This window comes from Salvelinus namaycush, chromosome 8 (genome assembly GCF_016432855.1).
Source record: "Salvelinus namaycush isolate Seneca chromosome 8, SaNama_1.0, whole genome shotgun sequence".
Lineage (NCBI taxonomy): Eukaryota > Metazoa > Chordata > Actinopteri > Salmoniformes > Salmonidae > Salvelinus > Salvelinus namaycush.
This window is the reverse complement of record NC_052314.1, coordinates 8,873,382-8,890,112: the sequence shown is the minus strand read 5'-3', so window position 1 is coordinate 8,890,112 and position 16,731 is coordinate 8,873,382. Positions and strand designations below refer to the sequence as shown.

The window sequence follows — 16,731 nt, the reverse complement described above, 5'->3', positions numbered from 1 at the left end:
AGTCAGCTCAGTTACATTAAAGGCTGTCTCATTGGTAGTTGTATTCATATCTCTACTGCCATCAGTCCACTCTACTCTATAGAAGGACCTGTTTCCCAATGGTTCAATCCAGCTCAGAGACACAGATGATGTCGTGATTTCAGAGACAGATAGGTTCCTGATGACTTCAGGTTGTACGTGAGCAAGAAAGGTGATTTTAGGGGACACTAGACTAGGGTTGGGCGGTATTCAGATTTTTGTATCATCATAACGTCCTTCTCTCAGGCAGGAATTTACGATAGTACAGGCTTAGTACAGAAGGGGGTGCCAAGGAGGTGCCAAAAAATTAGAAGCCCTTTGGGAGTCTATTACCAGAATGCTAACAAATTAGCACAAATGATAGTGAATTTCCATGGAGTTTTCTAGCTAAAAATGCAAACGAACACAAACAAAAGTATTTTTTTAAGAGACAGGCAGTCCAGCTCATAAAGTTATACATATAACGGAGCTACCGATTGTAATTTTTGGTGAGTTTGGACATTTGCAAGCGAATGTGAGCAAGAGACATTGTGCAAATGAACAGTACTGGCTCTGGAGCAGCAGTTGTACATGCTGTGTCTGTGTGGAGTCTGGAGTTGCTAGGGCAACAGGACTGCCTGCTCTGCTCGAAGAAGATGGAAGCAGACGGGCTGATGGGGGAGAAGACAACGGGCCGAGAACAGACAGGAGAAAAAACTCAAGGAAATCGAAAGATAGTTGTGGCAGCTGTACAGATAACTCATCCAAAAGGCCTTTAACTTCTCAAACACGGAAGACACACAACACAATATGACGTCCCATCACCTTATTAATTCAGACACTTACTTAGATAACTAGAAAATTAAACTTAGGGGTCGCATTAATGCAGAATTCTTAGTTTTACGCACAGGAAAAATATATAAATGCATAAGAAATATCTTGCTGCGTTTTGTAAACACAAATCTAAAATGATTCTTATTGTGATTTCTGCTCAGCATCAGACAAATGTTGTGCTTCAGTTGCAGATGAACGGGCATTGTATCAGCAGACAGCGCTCTGACTGATGGGCGGCTACTTTACTCCAGCACTTCTCTCAGTGTAGCCAGCGTACTATTCTTTGGTAAAATGCAAGATTAACTTCAAGAAAAACATTAGGAAATGTAGCTGGCTACATCCTCTCTATGATAAACATTAGAAATATGATGGCTAGCAAAGTTTTTGCAAGAAAAGACTGTACTTTTTCTTTGAAAGCTGATTTAGCCTGCTTGTGTGGCTTCCAGCCAAATAGCATTGCACTTCTGTTCTCATCTGATGAAAATGAAGCTGTTTTCTGCCGAATATAATGCACTAATGTATTTTCAGTGAAGGACAACTATACTGTAGTTGTACGTCCCTGACCACTCTGTTGAAGCAAAAAACAACTGGTGACTTTCAATATAAAACGCAACCCCTGTCAATACACAGCGTGACTCACCGGCTCCCGCTCTCACCAGTTGTGCTATTTATAAAGTAAAACGTGACTGGTTCAACTATTCCGGGGAACTACGGTAAGATTAATAATGTAAAATAATGTGACAGGTGAAATTAAGAACGCCATCTGCGTTATCTTCTGACATATTGCACAAGTTGACTACAGGTATTTACTTAAAAAGTAGCTACAAAAATGAAACTGTATAGAAAAACTTCAAAGAACTAGTTTGAACAGTACTGACTGTATTGAAAAACCATCTCGTGGCTATTTCATAAGACCCCGGTAAACGGTATACACAGTATACCGCAAAAGCCGATACTAGACAATAATATATCTTCAAAGACATCAGTATTAAAAGTCCAATGCTGCCATTTTTATCTCAAAATCAAATCATTTCTGGGGAATAATTAAGTACCTTACTGTGATTGTTTTCAATAAAATGGTCAAAAATATAAATAAATAGAGCAATTTGTCAAGCAGGAATTTAGCTGGGACTGTCTGGGAGAGGTCTGAGTGGGGTTGGGGAAAACTTTAAACTAGCTGTTATTGGCCGAGAGGTTTGAAACTCTTTCTATTTTAAATGTATCGCCGGGTGATGTCACAGGGCAGGCCAAAACTCCGTCCCACCTAAACAGATTGAAATTTCTGGCGTTTTTTTCAAACAGCTCCTACATTAAAAGGGAATTAACATAATCCTCACCATTTCAGAGTATTATTCCAACATCATAGCGTAGAAAAATACAATACACAGGAAAATCACGTGACTACACTGGGCCTTTAACGGCCACAATATACACTGCCCAGAGGGATGGATCAGCCTCTAGACATGAAAAATGTCCATTAATACCAAGAGTTCTGCAACTCAAAAATATCAGATACAGAATGTTGCATGAAGGGGTTAAGAAATAGAGCCCAGACAATGTAAACTTCATCTTACTTGTGAAGAGTGAAACACTGATATTTTTGCCTTCAGTCATCTCATCTCCAGCCACTGCAATGACCCTGAATGTGTACTTCACTCCAGCAGTCAGCTCAGTTACATTAAAGGCTGTCTCATTGGTAGTTGTATTCATATCTCTACTGCCACCAGTCCATTCTACTCTATAGAAGGATCTGTTCCCCAATGGTTCAATCCAGCTCAGAGACACAGATGATGTTGTGATTTCAGAGACAGTAAGGTTCCTGATGACTTCAGGTTCTGTGCATGAAAGAAATGTACATTTTGGGAGAAGACCATACCATTAGATTACCTAGTACCTACCTACAGTACTCTATCCCAGGATTTCATCACTTTTGATTCCAAAAAAGATGAAGGACCTTACCCTTCCTCTTATTGCCCTCTCATTGTAAAATACAGATATTAACATAATCATTACATGGTTCCACTTCAGAGAAAATATTAAGACCATTCCAATGAAAAGGCTTACTTGTAAAGAGTGCTTTCTCCTGAGCATTTCCTTTAGTTATATTATCACCAGCCACTGCAGAGACCTTGAACGTGTACTTCACTCCAGCAGTCAGCTCAGTTACATTAAAGGCTGTCTCATTGGTAGTTGTATTCATATCTCTACTGCCATTAGTCCATTCTACTCTATAGAAGGACCTGTTTCCAAATGGTTCAATCCAGCTCAGAGACACAGATGATGTTGTGATTTCAGAGACAGTTAGGTTCCTGATGACTTCAGGTTCTGTGCGTGCAAGAAAGTTATATTTTGGGAAAAGATCACCAGAATCATTATTATTCATGGTATTCACCATACACTCTATATATATGATCAGAAGCATGCTACTTCTACATACATTTAAGGTAAGTATGTAGGACACAAAAGTGGTACCTCTAAAAACATATTTAAAGATAGTAAGCATTATCAATGACATGAAAAGTTTTGGGGACAAAAAAGGTGTTTTCAATAAAGGAAAAGCAGTTAATCATACTATCCAAGCCCAATTTTGCATTTGAATGCAGATTAACACATTTCCTACAATATTCTGCATCAGTTGGAGTCTACACTCCCTTCTCAAGAGAGAATTATGTGAACCAAAACTACAGTGACTGACAGATATACTGATTAAAAATGATGGATAATCCTTCAGTAGTCTTATCAGCAGCGACTGCAGCAACTATGAGTCTGTACTGCACTCCAGCAGTCAGCTCAGTTACATTAAAGGCTGTCTCATTGGTAGTTGTATTCATATCTCTACTGCCATCAGTCCACTCTACTCTATAGAAGGACCTGTTTCCCAATGGTTCAATCCAGCTCAGAGACACAGATGATGTCGTGATTTCAGAGACAGATAGGTTCCTGATGACTTCAGGTTGTACGTGAGCAAGAAAGGTGATTTTAGGGGACACTAGACTAGGGTTGGGCGGTATTCAGATTTTTGTATCATCATAACGTCCTTCTCTCAGGCAGGAATTTACGATAGTACAGGCTTAGTACAGAAGGGGGTGCCAAGGAGGTGCCAAAAAATTAGAAGCCCTTTGGGAGTCTATTACCAGAATGCTAACAAATTAGCACAAATGATAGTGAATTTCCATGGAGTTTTCTAGCTAAAAATGCAAACGAACACAAACAAAAGTATTTTTTTAAGAGACAGGCAGTCCAGCTCATAAAGTTATACATATAACGGAGCTACCGATTGTAATTTTTGGTGAGTTTGGACATTTGCAAGCGAATGTGAGCAAGAGACATTGTGCAAATGAACAGTACTGGCTCTGGAGCAGCAGTTGTACATGCTGTGTCTGTGTGGAGTCTGGAGTTGCTAGGGCAACAGGACTGCCTGCTCTGCTCGAAGAAGATGGAAGCAGACGGGCTGATGGGGGAGAAGACAACGGGCCGAGAACAGACAGGAGAAAAAACTCAAGGAAATCGAAAGATAGTTGTGGCAGCTGTACAGATAACTCATCCAAAAGGCCTTTAACTTCTCAAACACGGAAGACACACAACACAATATGACGTCCCATCACCTTATTAATTCAGACACTTACTTAGATAACTAGAAAATTAAACTTAGGGGTCGCATTAATGCAGAATTCTTAGTTTTACGCACAGGAAAAATATATAAATGCATAAGAAATATCTTGCTGCGTTTTGTAAACACAAATCTAAAATGATTCTTATTGTGATTTCTGCTCAGCATCAGACAAATGTTGTGCTTCAGTTGCAGATGAACGGGCATTGTATCAGCAGACAGCGCTCTGACTGATGGGCGGCTACTTTACTCCAGCACTTCTCTCAGTGTAGCCAGCGTACTATTCTTTGGTAAAATGCAAGATTAACTTCAAGAAAAACATTAGGAAATGTAGCTGGCTACATCCTCTCTATGATAAACATTAGAAATATGATGGCTAGCAAAGTTTTTGCAAGAAAAGACTGTACTTTTTCTTTGAAAGCTGATTTAGCCTGCTTGTGTGGCTTCCAGCCAAATAGCATTGCACTTCTGTTCTCATCTGATGAAAATGAAGCTGTTTTCTGCCGAATATAATGCACTAATGTATTTTCAGTGAAGGACAACTATACTGTAGTTGTACGTCCCTGACCACTCTGTTGAAGCAAAAAACAACTGGTGACTTTCAATATAAAACGCAACCCCTGTCAATACACAGCGTGACTCACCGGCTCCCGCTCTCACCAGTTGTGCTATTTATAAAGTAAAACGTGACTGGTTCAACTATTCCGGGGAACTACGGTAAGATTAATAATGTAAAATAATGTGACAGGTGAAATTAAGAACGCCATCTGCGTTATCTTCTGACATATTGCACAAGTTGACTACAGGTATTTACTTAAAAAGTAGCTACAAAAATGAAACTGTATAGAAAAACTTCAAAGAACTAGTTTGAACAGTACTGACTGTATTGAAAAACCATCTCGTGGCTATTTCATAAGACCCCGGTAAACGGTATACACAGTATACCGCAAAAGCCGATACTAGACAATAATATATCTTCAAAGACATCAGTATTAAAAGTCCAATGCTGCCATTTTTATCTCAAAATCAAATCATTTCTGGGGAATAATTAAGTACCTTACTGTGATTGTTTTCAATAAAATGGTCAAAAATATAAATAAATAGAGCAATTTGTCAAGCAGGAATTTAGCTGGGACTGTCTGGGAGAGGTCTGAGTGGGGTTGGGGAAAACTTTAAACTAGCTGTTATTGGCCGAGAGGTTTGAAACTCTTTCTATTTTAAATGTATCGCCGGGTGATGTCACAGGGCAGGCCAAAACTCCGTCCCACCTAAACAGATTGAAATTTCTGGCGTTTTTTTCAAACAGCTCCTACATTAAAAGGGAATTAACATAATCCTCACCATTTCAGAGTATTATTCCAACATCATAGCGTAGAAAAATACAATACACAGGAAAATCACGTGACTACACTGGGCCTTTAACGGCCACAATATACACTGCCCAGAGGGATGGATCAGCCTCTAGACATGAAAAATGTCCATTAATACCAAGAGTTCTGCAACTCAAAAATATCAGATACAGAATGTTGCATGAAGGGGTTAAGAAATAGAGCCCAGACAATGTAAACTTCATCTTACTTGTGAAGAGTGAAACACTGATATTTTTGCCTTCAGTCATCTCATCTCCAGCCACTGCAATGACCCTGAATGTGTACTTCACTCCAGCAGTCAGCTCAGTTACATTAAAGGCTGTCTCATTGGTAGTTGTATTCATATCTCTACTGCCACCAGTCCATTCTACTCTATAGAAGGATCTGTTCCCCAATGGTTCAATCCAGCTCAGAGACACAGATGATGTTGTGATTTCAGAGACAGTAAGGTTCCTGATGACTTCAGGTTCTGTGCATGAAAGAAATGTACATTTTGGGAGAAGACCATACCATTAGATTACCTAGTACCTACCTACAGTACTCTATCCCAGGATTTCATCACTTTTGATTCCAAAAAAGATGAAGGACCTTACCCTTCCTCTTATTGCCCTCTCATTGTAAAATACAGATATTAACATAATCATTACATGGTTCCACTTCAGAGAAAATATTAAGACCATTCCAATGAAAAGGCTTACTTGTAAAGAGTGCTTTCTCCTGAGCATTTCCTTTAGTTATATTATCACCAGCCACTGCAGAGACCTTGAACGTGTACTTCACTCCAGCAGTCAGCTCAGTTACATTAAAGGCTGTCTCATTGGTAGTTGTATTCATATCTCTACTGCCATTAGTCCATTCTACTCTATAGAAGGACCTGTTTCCAAATGGTTCAATCCAGCTCAGAGACACAGATGATGTTGTGATTTCAGAGACAGTTAGGTTCCTGATGACTTCAGGTTCTGTGCGTGCAAGAAAGTTATATTTTGGGAAAAGATCACCAGAATCATTATTATTCATGGTATTCACCATACACTCTATATATATGATCAGAAGCATGCTACTTCTACATACATTTAAGGTAAGTATGTAGGACACAAAAGTGGTACCTCTAAAAACATATTTAAAGATAGTAAGCATTATCAATGACATGAAAAGTTTTGGGGACAAAAAAGGTGTTTTCAATAAAGGAAAAGCAGTTAATCATACTATCCAAGCCCAATTTTGCATTTGAATGCAGATTAACACATTTCCTACAATATTCTGCATCAGTTGGAGTCTACACTCCCTTCTCAAGAGAGAATTATGTGAACCAAAACTACAGTGACTGACAGATATACTGATTAAAAATGATGGATAATCCTTCAGTAGTCTTATCAGCAGCGACTGCAGCAACTATGAGTCTGTACTGCACTCCAGCAGTCAGCTCAGTTACATTAAAGGCTGTCTCATTGGTAGTTGTATTCATATCTCTACTGCCATCAGTCCACTCTACTCTATAGAAGGACCTGTTTCCCAATGGTTCAATCCAGCTCAGAGACACAGATGATGTCGTGATTTCAGAGACAGATAGGTTCCTGATGACTTCAGGTTGTACGTGAGCAAGGAATTTGATTTTACGGGACAATAGAAAATATTATGTCTTGAAAGACATCTGTATTAAAAGTCCAATGTAGCCATTTGTTCCTTAATATCGAATCCCTTCTGGGTAACATTTTGGTACCTTACTGTCATTGTTTTCAATTAAAATGCTCAAAAAGAAACAAAAATAGCTTCTCAGCAAAGAGCAATTTCTCAAGGAAGAATTTAGCTTGGAATGTCTGGTCTGAGTGGGGAGTGGTCTGAGTGGGGAGTGGTCTGAGTGGGGAGTGATCTGAGTGGGGAGTGGTCTGAGTGGGGAGTGATCTGAGTGGGGAGTGGTCTGAGTGGGGAGTGGTCTGAATGGGGAGTGATCTGAGTGGGGAGTGATCTGAGTGGGGAGTGATCTGAGTGGGGAGTGGTCTGAGTGGGGAGTGGTTTGAGTGGGGGGGGGGGGAGGGACTGAAAACTGCTCTTACACTAAAAGGCATGATCATAATTTTCACAATTTCACAGTATTATTCCAACCTCATAGTGTGTAAATATATATTAAACACACAAAAATCCAAATGTTGACTGCACTGGGCCTTTAAATGCTACAATATACACTGCCCAGAGGGATGGATCAGCCTCTAGACATAATAAATATATATTAATACCCAGAGTTCCGCAACTCAATAATATCAAATACAGACTGCTGCATGAAGCAGTCAATAAATAAAGCCCAGACAATGTAAACTTCATCTAATTTGTAAAGAGTGAAACACTGATATTTTTGCCTTCAGTCATCTCACCCCCATTAATTGCAAGGCACTGAATGTGTACTTCACTCCAGCAGTTAGCTCAGTTAAGTTAAAGGCGGTCTCATTGGTAGTTTCATTCATATCTCTACTGCCATCAATCCATTCTACACAGACAAGGCAACTTTCAAATCATCACATGTTCTTGGATCCAAACAACTAACGTATCAATGAATACAAATAGTATCTGAGGCATTGAAACAATCTGACATTAAAGTATCTGAGTTACTTACTTGTATACTTAGAAAGGGTCTCGTTCTGTCCTACAGTTGTGTTATCTCCAGCCACTGCAGTGACCGTGAAGAGGTACTGCACTCCAGCAGTGAGAGCAGTAACATTAACAGACGTTCTTATGGTATTCTGACTGCCACTGATTTTGCCACCAGTCCATTCTACTCTGTAGAAGGATCTGTTTCCCTTTGGTTCAGTCCAGTTCAGAGACACAGATGATGTTGTGATTTCAGTGAACATGAGGTTTCTGATGATTGCGGGCTCTGTGTGTGCAAGAAAGGTGGTTTGAGGGACAAAAGACAATAGAGTGTCTTCAAACATTGACATTGCAGGCTGACTTGTGCAATCCAGTACACATTGTGAGAGAGTTTGTGAAACAAATGTCACTCAACACTAGTCTTTGATACAAATACCATCAAATAAACAAGAACTTCAGAAAAAAGATATGAAACAAAACATGCAGTGTTTCCCCTATATTCATTTAGCAAATTGTTTCCGCACTCCAAAAAATATGATACAATAAAATATATACAGTGAGCTCCAAAGTGTTGGGACAGTGACATATTTTAGTTTAGTTTTGGCACTGTACTCCAGCACTTTGAATGAGGTTAAATTGCAGACAGTCAAATTTCATTGGAGGATATTTTCATCCATTTCAGATGATCCGTTTAGACATGACAGCACTTTTTGTACATAGTCCCCCCCCACCCTCATTTTAGTGGACCAAAATGTGTATTAAAGGAGTAAAATGTAAAATATTTGGTCCCATACTTAGAGCACACAATGGCTGGAACCAGGTTGTGACTTTACAAATTTGTTGGATGCATTTAGTATTTGTTTTGGTTGTGTTTCAGATTATTTTGTGCCTAATAGAAATGAATGGTAATTAATGTATTATGTCATTTTGGAGTCACTTTTATTGTAACTAAGAATAGAATATACACTACATGACCAAAAGTACGTGGACACCTGCTCGTCGAACATCTCATTCCAAAATCATGGGCATTAATATGGAGTTGACCCCCCTTTGCTGCTATATCAGCCTCCACTCTTCTGGGAAGGATTTCCATTACATGTTGGAACATTGCTGTGGGTACTTTCTTCCAGTCAGCAACAAGAGCATTACTGTCCCCCTCCTGTCTCAGCCTCCAGTATTTATGCTGCAGTCGTTTATGTGTCGGGGGGCTAGGGTCAGTTTGTTATATCTGAAGTACTTCTCCTGTCTATCCGGTGTCCTGTGTGAATTTAACCTGTTATGGCTGCAAGGGGCAGTATTGAGTAGCCAGTTAAATCGTGCCCATTTCAAACGGCCTCGTACTCAATTCTTGCTCGTACAATATGCATATTATTATTACTATTGGATAGAAAACACTCTCTAGTTTCTAAAACCGTTTGAATTATTTCTCTGAGTGAAACAGAACTCATTCTGCAGCACATTTCCTGACCAGGAAGTGGAATGTCAGAAATCAATGCTCTGTTCAACTTCCTGCCTATACATGGGCATGATACGTAAGAGTCTACGTACACTTCATACACCTTCCCCTGGTTGTCAAGAGGCGGTGAGAGAAGAAATTTCATGTTTATCTTGGTCTGAGGTGGAATTAAAGGTCTTTGTATGACGTGACCATCCATTTCCTGTTTCTGGAGCATGCGAAAGGGGACATGGATTTGCCTTCTGTTTAGCTGTCGTTATGGACGACTAACATCTCCGGTTTAGATTTTATTTGATACATGTGACCATATCATCGTAAAGTATGTTTTTTCAATATAGTTTAATCAGATTATTGAAATTTTTTCGGGAGTTTTGCCGTGTTCCGTTCTCTGACTTTGTTGACGTTGGAGAGATCCGTGCCACTTGGCAAGTGCCCATGCTAAATCAAGAGGGAAATTTGCCGTTCCAGATCCAAACAACGACTGTTCTGGACAAAGGACACCTTGTCCAACATTCTGACGGAAGATCACCAAAAGTAAGAAACATTTTATGATGCTATTTCTAATATCTGTCGTGCATGTGAACTGGTCGTGGGCGCCCAAGTGTTTCTGGCTATTGTGGCTACGCTAATATAACGCTATATTGTGTTTTCGCTGTAAAACACTTGATAAATCGGAAATATTGTCTGGAATCACAAGATGCCTGTCTTTCAATTGCTGTACACTATGTATTTTTCAGAAATGTTTTATGATGAGTAATTAGGTATTTGACGTTGGTATCTGTAAATATTATGGCTGCTTTCGGTGCAATTTCTGATTGTAGCTGAAATGTAAACGATGATTTATACCTGAAATATGCACATTTTTCGAACAAAACATATGCTATACAATAAATATGTTATCAGACTGTCATCTGATGAAGTTGTTTCTTGGTTAGTGGCTATTTATATCTTTATTTGGTCGAATTTGTGATAGCTACTGATGGAGTAAAAAACTGATGGAGTAAGAAAAGTGGTGTCTTTTGCTAACGTGGTTAGCTAATAGATTTACATATTGTGTCTTCCCTGTAAAACATTTAAAAAATCGGACATGTTGGCTTGATTCACAAGATGTGTACCTTTCATATGCTGTATTGGACTTGTTAATGTGTGAAAGTTAAATATTTAAAAAAAATATCTTTTGAATTTCGCGCCCTGCACTTGAGCTGGATGTTGTCATAAGTGTACCGGTGTCGGGCTGCACCCCAAACAGGTTAAGTATGCTCTCTCTAATTCTCTCTTTCTCTCTTTCTTTCTCTCTCTCGGAGGACCTGAGCCCTAGGACCATGCCTCAGGACTACCTGGCATGATGACTCCTTGCTGTCCCCAGTCCACCTGGCCGTGCTGCTGCTCCAGTTTCAACTGTTCTGCCTGCGGCTATGGAACCCTGACCTGTTCACCGGACGTGCTACCTGTCCCAGACCTGCTGTTTTCAACTCTCTAGAGACCGCAGGAGTGGTAGAGATACTCTTAATGATCGGCTATGAAAAGCCAACTGACATTTACTCCTGAGGTGCTGACTTGCCGCACCCTCGACAACTACTGTGATTATTATTATTTGACCATGCTGGTCATTGCTGAACATTTGAACATCTTGGCCATGTTTTGTTATAATCTCCACCCGGCACAGCCAGAAGAGGACTGGCCACCCCTCATAGCCTGGATCCTCTCTAGGTTTCTTCCTAGGTTTTGGCCTTTCTAGGGAGTTTTTCCTAGCCACCGTGCTTCTACACCTGCATTGCTTGCTGTTTGCGGTTTTAGACTGGGTTTCTGTACAGCACTTTGAGATATCAGCTGATGTAAGAAGGGCTATATAAGTACATTTGATTTGATTTAGTGAGGTCGGGCACTGATGTTGAGTGATTAGGCCTGGCTCGCAGTTCGCGTTCCAATTCATCCCAAAGGTGTTCGGTGGGGTTGAGGTCAGGGCTCTGTGCAGGCCAGTCAAATTCTTCTACACCGATCTTGACAAACCATTTCTGTATGGACCTCGCTTTGTGCACAGGGGCATGGTCATGCTGAAACAGGAAAGGGCCATCCCCAAACTGTCGCCACGAAGTTGGCAGCACAGAACCGTCTATAATGTCATTGTATGCTGTAGTGTTAAGATTTCCCTTCACTGGAACTAAGGGACCTTGCCCGAACAATGAAAAACAGCCCCAGACCATTATTCCTCCTTCACCAAACTTTACAGTTGGCACTATGCATTGGGGCAGGTAGTGTTCTCCTGGCATCCTCCAAAACCAGATTTGTCCATCGGACTGCCAGATGCTGAAGCGTGATTCATCACTCCAGAGAACATGTTTCCACTGCTCCAGAGTCCAATGGCGGCGAGCTTTACTCCACTCCAGCAGACGCTTGGCATTGCGCATGGCTATCTTAGGTTATCTTGTGTGCTCTACCACTTGGCGGCTGAGCCGTTGTTGCTCTTAGGCGTTTCCACTTTACAATAACGGCACCTACAATTGACAAAGTTTATCAGGGAAGAAATTTGACTAACTGATTAGTTGGAAAGGTGGCATCCTATGACGATGACACGTTGGAAGTCACTGAGCTCTTCAGCAAGGCTTTTCTACTGCCAATGTTTGTCTATGACTGTGTGCTCGAGTTTATATACAGTTGAAGTCAGAAGTTTACATACACCTTAGCCAAATACATTTAAACTCAGTTTTTCACAATTCCTGACATTTAATCTGTCACGACTTCGACCGAGGCAGGCTCTCCTTTCCGTTCGGGTGGCGTTCGGCGGTCGTCGTCACCGGCCTATTAGCTGCCACTGATCCTTTTCTCCCCCTCCCTATGTGTTTATTGGGTTCACCTGTTTTGTATTAGGGTGTAATTAGTTGGGCTTATTAGTCAGCCGGCCCGCACGTTTCTTTGTGCGGGATTGTTTGTTAGTAAGTAGTGGTGTTAGTTTTGTGCTACGTGTTTACTGGACTGTGTTCGTTTCCCCCGTGTCTGGGGTTGTTTAAGGAGTACACCCAGTGTGTTAGTAGGGTGGCCTAGTTTGTCCGTGTTCATTAAAGAACATTTGTATTTGCACCTGCTGGAGCATGACCTATATGTCAAGGCTGAGAAGTGTGTGTTCTCCAAACGAGCCGTCTCTTTTCTGGGTTATCGCATTTCCACCTCGGGCGTGGTGGTAGGGAGTGACCGCATTAAGGCCGTGCGTAATTGGCCGACTCTGACCACGGTAAAAGAGGTGCAGCGGTTTTTGGGTTTTGCCAACTACTACCGGAGGTTTATCCGGGGTTTTGGCCAGGTAGCAGCTCCCATTACCTCACTGCTGAAGGGGGGTCCGGTGCGGTTGCAGTGGTCAGCAAAAGCGGACGGAGCTTTCAACAGGTTGAAGGCGCTGTTCACGGATGCGCCCGTGTTGGCGCATCCGGATCCCTCTCTAGCATTCATAGTGGAGGTGGACGCGTCCGAGGCTGGGGTAGGTGCCGTGCTATCACAGCGCTCTGGTACGCCACCAAAACTCCACCCCTGTGCTTTCTTCTCAAAGAAACTCAGCCCAGCGGAGCGTAACTATGATGTGGGGGACCGGGAGTTGTTAGCAGTGGTCAGTGCCCTGAAGGTGTGGAGACACTGGCTTGAGGGGGCTAAGCACCCTTTTCTCATCTGGACCGACCACCAGAATCTGGAGTATATTCGGGCAGCTAGGAGACTGAACCCACATCAAGCAAGGTGGGCCATGTTCTTTACCCGATTCCAGTTTACGTTAACGTATAGACCGGGCTCCCAGAACGTAAAGGCGGATGCACTGTCCCGTTTTTACGACTCGGACGATCGGCCCACCGAACCCACTCCCATCCTTCCCGCCTCAAGGCTGATAGCACCAGTGGTGTGGGAAGTGGACTCGGACATCGAGCGGGCGTTACGGGCGGAACCCGCTCCTACTCAGTGTCCGGTGGGGCGGAAGTACGTGCCGCTTGGTGTTCGGGACAAATTGATTCGGTGGGCTCACGTTCTGCCCTCCTCGGGTCACCCTGGGGTGAAGAGGACAGTGGGGAGCCTTCGGGGGAGGTATTGGTGGCCTACCTTGGCGAGAGACGTTAGGGTTTATGTTTCCTCCTGTTCGGTATGCGCCCAGAGTAAGGCTCCTAGGCACCTTCCTAGAGGGAAGTTACAACCCCTCCCCGTTCCACAACGGCCTTGGTCGCACCTGTCCGTAGATTTTCTGACCGATCTTCCCCCGTCTCAGGGGAACACTACGGTACTGGTGATTGTGGATCGGTTCTCGAAGTCCTGTCGTCTCCTCCCGTTGCCCGGTATTCCTACAGCCCTACAGACTGCGGAGGCATTATTCACCCACGTCTTCCGGCACTACGGGGTGCCGGGGGACATCGTTTCTGATCGGGGCCCCCAATTCACGTCCCGAGTATGGAGGGCGTTCATGGAGCGTTTGGGGGTCTCGGTCAGCCTGACCTCCGGTTATCACCCTGAGAGTAATGGGCAGGTGGAGAGAGTGAACCAGGAGGTGGGTAGGTTTCTGTGGTCGTATTGCCAGGACCGGCCAGGGGAGTGGGCGAGATACATTCCCTGGGCCGAAATGGCCCAGAACTCACTACGCCACTCCTCTACTAACGTGTCCCCCTTTCAGTGTGTATTGGGATACCAGCCGGTCCTGGCACCATGGCATCCGAGCCAGACCGAGGCTCCTGCGGTGGAGGAATGGGTGCAGCGTTCCAAGGAGACATGGAGGGCCGTCCAGGAATCTCTCCAACAAGCTAGTGGACGGCAGAAGAGGAGCGCTGACCGCCACCGCAGTGAGGCCCCCGTGTTTGTACCGGGGGACAGGGTCTGGCTCTCGACCCGAAACCTGCCCCTCCGCTTGCCCTGCCGGAAGCTGGGTCCGCAGTGTGTAGGGCCCTTCAAAGTCCTGAGGAGAATAAACGAGGTGTGTTATCGATTACAACTCCCTTCCTATTATCGCATTAACCCCTCGTTTCATGTGTCTCTCCTCAGGCCGGTGGTAGCTGGTCCCCTGCAGGACGGTGAGGTGCCGGAGGTCCCTCCTCTCCCTCTGGACATCGAGGGGTCCCCGGCGTACACGATACGGGCCATTCTGGACTCGAGACGCCGGGTGAGGAGCCTGCAGTACCTCGTGGACTGGGAGGGGTACGGTCCGGAGGAGAGGTGCTGGGTACCGGTGGGGGACATTTTGGATCCGTCTATGCTGAGGGATTTCCATCGCCTCCATCCGGATCGCCCTGCACCTCGTCCTCCGGGTCGACCTCGAGGCCAGTGTCGGCGCGCTGCGGGAGCCGCGCGTCAGAGGGGGGGTACTGTCACGACTTCGACCGAGGCAGGCTCTCCTTTCCGTTCGGGTGGCGTTCGGCGGTCGTCGTCACCGGCCTATTAGCTGCCACTGATCCTTTTCTCCCCCTCCCTATGTGTTTATTGGGTTCACCTGTTTTGTATTAGGGTGTAATTAGTTGGGCTTATTAGTCAGCCGGCCCGCACGTTTCTTTGTGCGGGATTGTTTGTTTGTAAGTAGTGGTGTTAGTTTTGTGCTACGTGTTTACTGGACTGTGTTCGTTTCCCCCGTGTCTGGGGTTGTTTAAGGAGTACACCCAGTGTGTTAGTAGGGTGGCCTAGTTTGTCCGTGTTCATTAAAGAACATTTGTATTTGCACCTGCTGTTTCCTGCGCCTTGACTTCACACTCCGACACCCAGGCCTTACATAATCCTAGTAAAAATATCCTGTCTTAGGTCAGTTAGGATCACCACTTCATTTTAAGAATGTGAAATGTCAGAATAATAGTAGAGAGAATGAATTATTTCAGCTTTTATTTCTTTCATCACATTCCCAGTGGGTCAGAAGTTTACATGCACTCAATTAGTATTTGGTAGCATTGCCTTTAAATTGTTTAACTTGGGTCAAACATTTCGGGGAGCCTTCCACAAGCTTCCCACAGTAAGTTGGGTGGATATTGGCTCATTCCTCCTGACAGAGCTGGTGTAACTGAGTCAGGTTTGTAGGCCTCCTTGCTCTCACACGCTTTTTCAGTTCTGCCCACAAATGTTCTATAGGATTGAGGTCAGGGCTTTGTGATGGCCACTCCAATACCTTGACTTTGTTGTCTTTAAGCCATTTTGCCACAACTTTGGAAGTATGCTTGGGGTCATTGTCCATTTTGAAGACCCATTTGCAACCAAGCTTTAACTTCCTGACTGTCTTCAGATGTTGCTTCAATATATCCAGATAATTCCCTCATGATGCCATCTATTTTGTGAAGTGCACCAGTCCCTCCTGCAGCAAAGCACCCCCACAACATGATGCTGCCACCCCTGTGCTTCAGGGTTGGGATAGTGTTCTTCGGCTTGCAAGCATCCACCTTTGTCCTCCAAAACATAACGATGGTCACTATGGCCAAACAGTTCTATTTTTGCTTCATCAGACCAGAGGACATTTCTCCAAAAAGTATGATCTTTGTCCCCATGTGCAGTTGCAAACCGTAGTCTGGATTTTTTATGGCGGTTTTGGAGCAGTGGCTTCTTCCTTTCTGTCGATATAGGACTTGTTTTACTGTGGATATAGATACTTCTGTACCCCTTTCCTCCAGCATCTTCACAAGGTCCTTTGCTGTTGTTCTGGGATTGATTTGCACTTTTCGCAGCAAAGTACGTTCATCTCTAGGAGACAGAACGCGTCTCCTTCCTGAGCGGTATGACGGCTGCGTGGTCCCATGGTGTTTATACTTGCGTACTATTGTTTGTACAGATGAACGTGGTACGTTCAGGTGTTTGGAAATTGCTCCCAAGGATGAACCAGACTTGTGGAGGTCTACAATTTTTTTCCTGAGGTCTTGGCTGATTTCTTTAGATTTTCCCATGATGTC

The 16,731-nt window shown here is 43.5% G+C and overlaps 1 protein-coding gene across 1 annotated transcript in view; it reads right to left on the bottom strand.

Annotated features, from left to right (window-relative positions):
- Positions 1 to 16,731, bottom strand: part of LOC120052370 (receptor-type tyrosine-protein phosphatase eta-like) — a 109,762-nt gene that overhangs the window by 37,816 nt on the left and 55,215 nt on the right. Inside the window, exon 5 of the mRNA XM_038999231.1 lies at positions 8,420 to 8,680. Within this exon, the coding sequence (XP_038855159.1) occupies positions 8,420 to 8,680 (261 nt within the window). The remainder of the gene's footprint in view (positions 1 to 8,419; positions 8,681 to 16,731) is intronic.